Source organism: Danio rerio, chromosome 16, assembly GCF_049306965.1.
Source record: "Danio rerio strain Tuebingen ecotype United States chromosome 16, GRCz12tu, whole genome shotgun sequence".
Classification (NCBI taxonomy): Eukaryota; Metazoa; Chordata; class Actinopteri; order Cypriniformes; family Danionidae; genus Danio; species Danio rerio.
Genome location: NC_133191.1, coordinates 37,445,001 through 37,457,191, shown reverse-complemented (window position 1 = coordinate 37,457,191; position 12,191 = coordinate 37,445,001). Strand labels below are relative to the sequence as shown.

At 32.8% G+C, this 12,191-nt stretch overlaps 1 protein-coding gene across 11 annotated transcripts in view; it reads left to right on the top strand.

Annotated features, from left to right (window-relative positions):
- phactr4b (phosphatase and actin regulator 4b) overlaps positions 1 to 12,191 on the top strand; it is an 88,013-nt gene that overhangs the window by 58,959 nt on the left and 16,863 nt on the right. For 6 of the 11 annotated variants that reach the window (XM_009292434.5, XM_068213918.2, XM_073924726.1 and 3 more), the window contains 2 exon segments: positions 757 to 1,206; positions 3,598 to 3,984. In XM_009292434.5, the coding sequence (XP_009290709.1) occupies positions 757 to 1,206; positions 3,598 to 3,984 (837 nt within the window). 11 annotated transcript variants of the gene reach the window in all.

Genomic DNA, 12,191 nt, shown 5'->3' with positions numbered 1-12,191 from the left:
TATATATATATTTTTTTTTTTCATTGATTTAGCAGCTTAATGATCCTATAATTTGATAAGTTGGGTAATGGGCCCTGTCATATTAGTCTGTGCTTCAGTGGAGATATTAGAGCTGCTGGAACTACAACATGTTAATTTATCGATTTCTACCAAAATGCATAAATTTCAGTGGCCGTTTATTTGGGAGAAGAAAAGAGTAAATGTTTTAGTTACCTGTATCGTCTATATCTGATACAAGTAAAAATACTTAGTCCATTTAGATTTCAAAAAATCATTATTGTCAACTCAATAGACTTTTGCGTGTGCTTTACAAATCATAAATGTAATGTTTTGCTAGTACATAAATACCTAAAATAAACATGCAAAATATAATATAATGTAGATAAATACATAAAATAAGCATTATTTGTTTAAAAACACTGATCAAATTATGATTTAGGGCAAGCAACATGTGTGTCTTTCTCTGTCAGTCATTGCGGAAAAAAAGCAGATTTAAGTTTAGCATATAATAACATGACCCACTTAACTTGTGTGATCGTACACAGCAGGGACCAGCCGAGACTGATCACACCTCTGTCATCTTTCTTATTAAAGGGTTAAAACTGCATATTTAAGACGGCTAATTTATTTTAATTCCTTAAATTACCAATAATGTGTTTTTATGTTGACTTACTGATAATTTAACATTTTAACTTAATTTATTGTAGTTCAGTTTTGTTTTATTTTCATTGAATTTCATTGTTTCTATGCTCACAGAATCCGGTGAGGCTCACGGGCACAAAGCTCCGTATGTGAAGAACGGCCACACGCTGCCTGTGGGAGTTGGTGGAAGTCTGGCGCTGGAGCAGGTTCACTCGCCCTCAGAGTCTGAATTCAGGATTAACCCTGTCTGGCTCCCACAGCCTGAAGATCGGCGAGCTCGAGCGCCGTCAGACGGGGATCATCGTGGAGCTCTGGGGCCCCGGGCCTCCAATCAGGACGATGGCAGGAGAGGTGGATGGTCTGTCGGAACAGAGGACTGGAAAAATAATCTGGCCTGGCATGGAGAGGATATTCGGCGTGGAGGACGAGCACATGCAGAAATGGACAAGAGGCCCGGATTAATGAAAGCTCCATCTGAGGATGGACGCAGAACTCGACCCGAACCTGACTGGAAACCAACACTTCCCCGCCATTCATCTGTCGAAGAGGGAAGAGGAAGACGAGGTTTGTAGGGTCAATTCTCTTCACGTTTCTCTGGTTCCCTTTTCTAGCTTCCTCTGCTTTGTTCTCCGCACTTCCGCCATCACTTTCTCAGCCTCTGCTGGGCCGACTGGAGTGAGACGGGTGTCTGCGTTCCCCTGGGTTCTGCTCCAGCTATGGTTCTTATTTAGGAACTGAGCACCGCTAAGCTGAATTCTCCTGCTCTTTTCCTAATTAATAAACTGCAGTCTCCTCAATCCTCATCAAAGTGAGCTTTATCATTCAGTCCTTCAGAGACAGATCTGTTCCTCCAGTAGGGCGGAGGATAGTTTTAATTTAGATTATCTAGTCGCTGTTGAAATGTTTAGAGCAATGCAGCCCATTTTCTTGCTTTTCATGATATTTAATATGCATCTGAAATGTCTAAAAGGGTGTCTTTTCAGTATAACAACTGTTATTAGGTGTAAGCAGTTATATTAGCAAGAAAATGTTTTAAATGAACTCAACTTTTTAAAATGTCCCTGTCAAAAGGTTTTCATATACAGTTGAAGTTAGAACTATTAACCCCCCCCCCAACCGACCACTATGAATTTATTTATTGTTTTTACTTATTTCCCAAATTATGTTTAACAGGGCAAGGGCATTTTCACATTACGTCTCATAGTTTAAGTGGTTAAATAACGTAGAAAAGGTAATATGTTTGTTTGTTTATGTTTGTTTAAACTTTATTATCTGTTCTGCTTGGCAAGAAAAAGGAAATTTGTCTTTAACACTGGTAACATAAATACTACCATACAACAACCACATGATTGCAACACTCAACAAGACAACCATGTGAATTTAAAAACTATAATAGCCCCATTAATATTACTACAGATCATTCTCAACAACCACCCAATTCACATCAAACTTTTACCCGATTTACGAGAAGCATTTTCAACATATAAGCTTAAATCATTCTCTTTAGATGGCATGGATGAGGAATTAGATCTTTTTGTTTGCTTTTAATGAGATTCTTGAGATATGTCTATAATATTTACAGAGTAAAATGCAGTGATTAATGTAGGTTTCTGATCTTTTTAAACTTTAAATGTGTTTATTAGTAGCTATGTTTCCATCCAAAACTGCAAATTAAATTGATGTGCATACCTGGAATATCACATAAGACGTGCAAGCAGCGTTTCAATACAACAAATCAAAGAGAACAAAATCGTCACTTCCTGATTAACTTGTGCCAAATGTCAACAGTTAAAACAGAATTTGATGCGGTTGGATAAGCTGCGTGAATCTTTTCTTTATTTGATAAATGACTTGAGCCTCAGAAGACAGTATGCTGACTCAATTGTGTATTGACTTGAGGCATTTGAAGGTGTCAGACGTGGAGCACAGATGCTTTTGACAATTCTGGAGGTAATTAATAATAAAATAACACTAAAACTGGTGCTTCAGAATGACCAAAACAACATTTCAGATGTTTTACAGTGTGCTTATAACAAAAACTTTTAACAAAATCGCATGACTTTTTTAATGCGCATACTGGAATTTGTTGTATAAAAGTGTTTCCATCTTAGTTTATGCACATATTTTTTATTGAAAAAAAAGTTTATCCTACTCTGTTATTAGCATGTTTTTTATGTGCATATCCAAAATGCACATAAAAATAGGTTAATGGAAACACAGCTAATGTTATAATCTTTGAAAATGAATTTAGATCAGAATGTTGGTAATTGTTTACTTATTTTATTAATTAAACTGTGCAAATTGGTGATGAATATGGGCTCATATTGTTTTTTAACTGAAATAATTGATGCACCAAAACAAAAGATTAAGTGAAATTAGAGAAAGGACTTTCATAATAACTTTGTACTTGCATTTAATTTCAGTTAGTTTCTAGCTTTCCCCGCTTTTTATCTTGTTTTTTTAATGTTTTATTTGTAAATGTGTGTTCAATTTATTTATTTTTTGATATTTCTGTCTTTATCTTGAACTTTTTTACATTTTAACTGTTGATGAATTTCCTCTAAAATTTACATTTCCACACTCAAAGAAACATTCTACCTGCTTGTTCAAACTGCTTATTTAAAATAAGATTAAACAACACAATTTTTGAGATTTTTTTTTTTTTCTTAAATTTTTATATTCAATCTACCTAAATTTAAATTAACTTAAATGGTTGTTTGTTTGTTTGTTTGTTTGGAAGCCTGCATTTTTACAGTGCATTTAGCTGTAAATAAATAAACAACATTCATAAAAAAATTGCTTAATCACAATTTCAAATTATTACTTGAAGCCATTTTGTCAGTTTTGACCTTAAAAGTAACAACCCTTCCCTAAGTCCAGCTTAAGTTACTATGAAGCACAAACTAAATATCAAATTTAAACTTTTCTAACTTAATATTATATCTTCCCTCACAGAATCCGACAGCAGTCAGTACCTCCCCAACTCCGAGATGATGAGGGACACCCTGCGTGAGCCTCTGCCCCCAAAACAATCCATCATGCCCCCCAAATGGCTAATGACCTCCACCCCTGAACCTGGATCTGACAGCTTGCCCCGCACTCCCGTCCACAACCCAGCAGCACCTTCCTTCTGCTCCTCCAACTCCTCCTCTTCCTCCTCAGCTGGGAAACCTCTCCGTAACGTGTCTTCGGCGGGTGCAAACACAGCGCCCCCCGGCGGTGCCCCCCTCACCACCTCCTCAGCGCCATGCTCGATGGGTACCATCCCGAATCATCCCTCTAAACAGCCCCCTATGCCTCCACCCAAACCCATCAACCGCAGCAACAACCCTGCCATTATGGGTGAGTGAATATAAGATATAATGTGACCTCTGTAAATGTCAGAGAAATTACACAATTCACAATTCATTCCCTTCCTCAATCAGGCTCAATGATAAACTGCTCCGGATTAATAGGTGAAGGGATGTTTCTGTAGAAGTTAATTATTATATTAACTAAAGAACAACTAAAACATTTTATTATTATATAATTAAAGAAGTATATTAATGTGTAAACACAAAAATACACATTGAATATTTCAATACATACATACATAGAATACTATAGATTTTTATCCTTTATGTTTTAATTAAAATCATTTAAAAATTCGAATTTGTCATTTTTAAAACTCATTGTACTTGACCATTATAAATTAAATTCTTAGTTTTTTTTAATTATGCATTTTTTGTCGGCAAGTTTATGCATCTCATTTCCTAAAAATGGTAATTCAAAGTGCTTTACATAAACACGAATAAAACAAACTCAAAATACAACTACACTACCTGTGAAACTTGTTGCCTATTCAAGTTTCAGGAACAACAAATAATGACGTGACTTATAGTTGATCGTTTGGTATCAGGGGTGGCTTACAGTAAATGAAAGGCAAAGGCTTCTAGATCATACTTATTTTATCAAAATAAAATATCATGTATGATTTTTAATTATTTCATTAGGACAGTAAAGTCTGACTTTGCTTAGACAAAAGTCTTGTCACTTAACAGGAATAATGTACAGTATAGAATATAAAGTCATGGTACAGTGGAAAAAGAATTAATATTGTGTATAACTCCCATGAGCTTGGAGGACTGCATTCATGCATCTCAGCAATGACTCAAATAACTTCTTAATAAAGTTATCTGGAATGGCAAAGAAAGCATTTTTGCAGGACTCCCAGAGTTCATCAAGATTCTTTGAATTATCTTTTATGCCTTCTTCTTCATCTTACCCCAGACATGCTCAATCATGTTCATGTCTGGTGACTGGCCAATCCTGGAGCACCTTGACCTTCTTTGCTTTCAGGAACTTTGATGTGGAGGCTGAAGTATGAGATGGAGCGCTATCCTGCTGAAGAATTTAGATAATTTAGAAGAATTTTAGACCCTCTCCTGTGGCTTGTAATGAAATGGGCAGCACAAATGTTTTGATACCTCAGGCTGTTGATGTTGCCATCCAGTCTGCAGATCACTCGCACACCTCCATACTGAATGTAACCCCAAACCATGATTTTTCCTTCACCAAACTTGACAGATTTTTGTGAGAATCTTGGGTCCATGCAGGTTCCAATACAAAACGTCTTCTGCAGTATTTTTGATGATTGGGATGCAGATCAACAGATCAAAATTCTTCCTCCTGCACTTTTCCAAATGATCAACTAGAAGTCAAGTTATTATTTGTTGCTCTTACAACTGGGATTGACGACAAGACTTTTGTCAGGTAGTGTATAAAAAAATTAAAACAACAAGTAAAAATGATTACAAACAGATTAAAATATTTCATTTTTATTTTTAAAATATTTCAATAACTCATGATTATTATAACATTTAATTTCTTTTTTTGAATAAAAAGCATATTTGCATTAGTTTGTTGTGCTTGACCATTGTAAGTAAATTTTTTGAGATTTTATTTAATTATAAATATTTTGTTGATGATAAAAGTCATACAACCTACACGGTAATTAAAAGAGTATATTAAAAATAAAAATACATTTATAATTTTTAGTATTTATGTTTTATGTAATGTTTTTCAATTTAATTTATTTTATACTACTGGTCAAAAGTTTTAAAACAGTTTGTAAAGTCTCTTCTGCCCCCAAGGCTTCGTTTATATGATCAAAAATATCGTGAAATAGTTTTAGCTATAGAGCAATTTTCTATGTAGATTTGTTAGTAGATTTTATATATTTGATAAAAATAGAGATTAATCAGATTTTAAGCAAAATTTTCATACATTTTTAGCATTAATTACTATCAGTGTTGACAGTTGTGCTACTTAAAGGTTTTTTCTTAGAAACACATTTTATTCAGGAAGCTTTGGTAAAAAGAAAGTTCAAAAGGTCAACATGTAGGGAGCGTGTCCCCCAAAGCATTTTTCCCCGAGCCAGGCTTTTTCTTTCTGCCATTGTCAATGGAAGCGCCACATTTTCAAAACGTCAGCAGCATAGTGAGCTGTGGCATTTTACGTGAAGTACTGAGATCACATTTAATGAATCAGAAATTATTTAATTTTACAATACACATAACAATAGCGAATGTTACAAAATATTTAATTTCAAATAACAGATGTTTTTATTTATTTATTTTTTAGCAAAGAGGCCTGAAAATTAAATGTTAATTAAACCCAGAATAAAAGTGAAGCAGAAAAAACTAAATGTTTAATGAAAAGCCTCATTAATGATAAAACAATGATAATAATTTATAATAATGCAATGGCAAATAAGAATATTAGAACAACAACTTTTGATGGATCATGTGTATAGGGCATAGTGTTTTCAATCTTTTAACTAGTAGTGTATTGTTTAATATTAATTAAAATATTTCAGATCATAATAGAACAAAAGCTATCTAAACTGCATTATTTTTGTCTGTGTGTGTTGTAGTTTACTGTAACGGCGATTTTAGCAAACTCATAAATGAGGAAATTATTTAAATAACCTTTTCAGGGAAGTCAGGAAAGCTATATGAGTTTAGGTGATTACCCAAATAAGACTGGCAATAATATTGTTTAATGAATAAATACTACAGTATAATTAACCCTGTATCTACAGTGTGACATTCACATATTTGTGCTAAAATGTAATGCAATACTACTTCCATTGCTCACCGGCATCACACACATCTCATGAACAGGCCACATTAATGTGTACCGAGTCATTTTTAACAAGAATCTAATATATTTTATTAGCATGTGTGACATGCAGAGGTGCAAATAAAAGAAACTAATTAATTGCATTACCTTTACCATATTACTAAAATCTTTTCTGCTGTTTTTTGCTTGTAGAGTCAGCTTTTACATTTGGGGTTTTGGTTCTTTGAGCTGATCAGCTTGATAGCATTATGATTGCGAGATACTGTGTTATTAAAGACATGGCTTTCATTGATGCTGTAATCTGGATTGTTGTTGTTTGTCTCTGATTATTGCAGGAAAACAATGGAATGTTTGTTCCACATTTAATGGGAGATATTTATTATTTGAAGGATTTGTCCATTGAATAACTGCTTTTCTTTGTTATGATATGAGAAGGGCTTTTGGAGACTGCAAGTAAAATTGTATTACTTTGATATCAATATTTGACGTCAAATAGGAAATACTATATGAAGTAGTGCTCCACTTTTGTTGTAAATATGCTCATTTTACAATTTACCCAGAGTTAAACAGTCTAGTTTTGCAGTTTTTAAACCCCTCAGCCCATTTCCCTGTCTGGCGGGAGCACTGTTAGCTTATTAGCATAAATCATTGAATCAGATCAGACAAGTAGCATCTTCAAACAATTTTAAACTATTTCAAAAATGAATTTTGATAGTTTTCTATAAAGCTTGACTCTTCTGTAGTTACATTGTGTGTAAGACTGACATAATGGAACTATACTCTCACTTCGGCATAACAATTAAAGAACTTTGCTAATGTTCTAATTCAATTCAATGATTATGCTAAGCTAAAAGGGCTCCCGGCAGACATGGAGATTGGCTGAATGGATTTTATAGTAAATCTCAACTGTTAACTTCTAGGTGACTTGTAAATAAGCCTATTTCTAAAAAAAAAAATGTTTTTTTAAGAAAAAATGATTTGATCTTAATCGATATTATTAGTTTTATATTGGTAATGTTTTATTTAAGCAGTCCTACTGAATATAAAATGGCTGCCATTTGTTCATAGGCACAAAAAAGCAAAAAAAAAAAAAAAAAAAGTCTTCCATCTACGAAAACTGTTTAATAGCCAAGTTTGTCATGGGTTGAAATGTCTAAACGTTGTCTCCCAGTCATTAAACCTCCACACTGCCTCCTGCTGTCCATTTGGAAACCAGTTAATAGTCCTGTCAGTCAGCGCTTCTGAAAAGCAGAGCTGCACATCTCACTTTTGTTTTATTTTACTGCTTTAAACATTTCACTGTATCGGTGCTGGAATGGTTTGGTTCTTGATATTAAACCACAGTCTGATGAGTTAGAGGAGTATGTATTGTACAAAACTGTGCAAACTGTCCTTTTACCTACAACATTTAATTTTTTTTTTACTTCAGTTTGCACAGTGCTGCAATATTTTTGTTTGTGCAAAGACAACAGTTTGCAAAATGAAGATCATATTACTGTTGACTTATTTTGGATCATCTAGGTATTCATGGCTTTAGCTGGTTCTATGCATTTAAAGTCAACATGAATTGCTGTTTGCAACCCATTGTATTTCCGTAATAAGACATATTTCCAAATAAAACAGAATAATCTTGGGAACAGAATTACTTGTGGAGGGGAAGGAAAAAAAATAAGCAGTTTGAATTTTGTTATATATATATCGAACTAGTTAATTAAATAAATATATTAATATGTGCTGCAAGCTTTTCTCTCAGTAACAGAGCATGCGTGGATTATGTTCAGGTGAGATCCTAATAAATATTTCCGTTTCGAGTTATGCAGGTTTTACTATAGGTTTTGAACTCCTATAGTAGGTTCATATTGGCAATTTATTTTCTAAGGAAGAGCATGTTATATTTATGTTTTGATTCAATTGTGAGCTTTATTTTATTTAGAATAACTGACATCAGTCAGTGGCTTACATTTTGAAAGGGTCATGAACCGGCTTTTAAAAAATTATTATTATTATTCTTATTATTATTATTCTGTTGTCTGAGCATCTGAGCACGTGTATAATGTGCACATGGATTTTACTCACAAAAATATCAGCCTCAACAAGTATTAAGCTTATTACTTCCCTGTATTTGAGTCCATCTTGAAAAATGGGAGGATTTTATGGGCAAATGGCACTGACAACATGTATGTAAATGCCATGTGATTGAAAATCCTTTGACATGAATTTTTACCACTTTTAAATTTTCAAAGTGTGTGCAAAGTGATCATATAATGACAACAAAACATCTAAAACAGACAAAACAGAGTTGCTTTTTATCCTTGACTTGTTATATCTGGAGTCCATCTCAAATTATAGTCTACACTTCATACCTATTTGGTTATTTTTTTAAATATATGTTGTTTATCTAGGCTTTTTCATTTCAGTTAATTTTCCTTTCACAGAAACGCAGTGAGTAAATTGTGCTTTAGACTGCTGCTATTTGCACATAAAATTAAACCACTGAAAAGATGTGGTATGTTAAATAGATGTGTGACATCATAGATGGGTACATTCCAGGATCTGGTATTTTCTGGGCCTTCTGTCAATAAAAGCTTTTTTTTTAGTAACAGAGACGACTTCAGGTCTGTAACTTACAGGATTTTTGTTTAGTTTGACCTCTCCTATATTTTAAAAGCTCTGGTAAAAGTTGATTTCTCAGTTCATGACCCCTTTAAGATTGAGAACATTCATTAGGAATATAAATGGGATCAGTTAGGATTTCACGTTGACTTTAGAAAACTTTGTCTCACTGTTGTGCATATTGGTGAGTTCTTTACAGTCATTTAGAGGAGCAAATCGTCCTGCTTTTTGAAGGTTTGTGTTGTTTGATGCTGGGGGACTGAGTGTTTTTGTCCCCCCCTGCCAGCCTCCACCCTGCACGGGGGTGACGGCAGTGATATCCCTCTCTACTGGTCCTGTTGGAAGCGTGAGGGTGACTATGACGTCTACCTGTCCCTGCCTGTGTACCTCTGCCGGCGGGCAGGAGGCTTGCGCACAGGTAAACGTCGAGGATGGGCCGGTCACCAAAGCTGTGTGCTTCATCTGCTGCCATGTGCTCTAGAGCCTCATCTTCCTCACTCTCAGCTTTAGCATGCCTTTAGCACACCTGAGTGTGAGACTAACGTGTCCCCTCGCTGCTTTTCCTCCACTCCTTCCTTCTCTCTCACTATGGCAAGCTTTTTTAACATTTATTCTTTAAAAAATACTAGTGTCAATTTTCATGCAAATAGCTCATATTTTTTTAAATTATTTTCTCTTAAGTACTATAGTACTTATTCATTAGCTAGTAGTGCTCATTTTTTAAATACTTATGGATTTTTCGATTTCAGGAGATGCTAGTACGTGTTTATTAGACACTAGTTCCTATTCAAAATATACATGTACTAATTTATTAGATACTAGAACTGTTTGTTATTTTCCTTGCAGTAGATGCCAGTACTTAATCTTTAGCAACTGGTATCTATTCAATAGACTTTAGTACTTATTATAAAACAAATCGTCACCTTGGAATTATAAAGTTCTATCTGCGTTCTGAATGATTTTGAGATATTGAGCTTCAAAGTTTTTGCATTCCATAGCAAACAGTATGTGTATAACTTTTGTTTTTTAAATAAAAAGTCTTAAAATGTAAACATTTAAAAAAAAAAACATCCCATAATGTAAATAAGTTGTTATTTAAGAAAAATATGTTAATAACTCAATTTTGACAAAAGGTGACGAACTATCTAATGAATAAGTAGATACCAGAACTTGCTCAATACTTGCTCGATACTTTTTCCTGTTCAATAAATACTAGTATTTATTTGTTCAATAGCAGGACCTAATAAATTGAGACTACTTAGTATATCGTTTCATAGATATTAGTTCTTTTTCATTAGACACTTGTTCCTATTCAAAATACACTAATTTACTAGATACTAGAACTGTACGTTGTTATTTATTTATTTTTTTGCAGTAGATACCAGTACTTACTTGTACTTACTCTTTAGCTACTGCTACCTATTAAATAGACTCTAGTACTTATTAAAAAACAACTATCTAATGAATAAGTAGATACCAGAACTTATTCAATAGATACTAGTTCATATTCAGTAAATACTAGAACTTATTTGTTAAATACCAGGACTTATTACACTGAGACTACTGCTTATAAACTTGTTCCTGAGATATTAGTTCTTTTTCATTAGACACTAGTTCCTATTCAAACTATACTAGTACTTGTTTATTAGATACTAGAACTGTTCATTATTTTCTTCGTAGTAGAAGCCAGTACTTGTATTTATTATTTAGCTGCTGGTACCTGTTAAATAGACACTAATCATTAGATAGTTGTTTCTGATAAGTAGATACCAGAACTTTTTCAATAGATACCTATTCAATAAATACTAGTACTTATTTGTTAAATTCCAGGACCTATTAAATTGAGACTACTTATAAACTTGTTCCATAGATATCAGTTCTTTTTCATTAGACACTAGTTCCTATTCAAAATACACAAATTTATTAGATGCTAGAACGATTCTTTTTTTTTTTCCCAATAGATACCATTACTTACTTGCAGTTGTTCTTTAGCTACTGGTACCTATTAAATAGACTCTAGGAGTTATTCGTTAGATAGTTGTTTCTAATAAGTAGATACCAGAACTTATTCAATAGATACTATTTTCTATTCAATAAATACGAGTAAATATTTGTTAAATACCAGGACCTAATAATTGCTAAAACAAGTTAATTTTTAATATATATTAGTTACTGTTCTTTTGATACTAGTTCCTATTAGATACCAATACTTATTAGTAGGCACACATGGAGTTAGGACAATTAGTTTTTTCCTAGCCCATCAGTAGTATTTATTTACATGTTTAAATGTGGCTAAATATAAAGTAGTTTTGTAAATATATATATATATATATATATATATATATATATATATATATATATATATATATATATATATATATATATATATATATATATATATATATATTATTTATTTATTTATTTATTTATTTATTTATTTATTTATTTATTTTTTAAGTGACTTGCTTGGTTCACCAAACAAATGGATCTAGTTGGATTTGCATTGTAAACCTTACTAGTTCCTATTCAATATGTCATTTCTTTTTTTTTTTTTTTTTTTTTTTTTTTTTTAGAAACTATGACTTATTAAATGATTACTAGTATTACTCCAATACTAGTTCCTAATCAGTTGGCACTAGTTCATATATATTTGATAGTAGTACTTTGATATTGGTACCAATTAAATAGACACTTGTATTTGTTTGTTAGATGCTAATCAGTACATAGTAATAATTTAGATAAAATTAAGTACTAATCTAGAAGTGTACTTGTATCTAATAAATAATGACTACCTAATAATTAGTGTCATATCT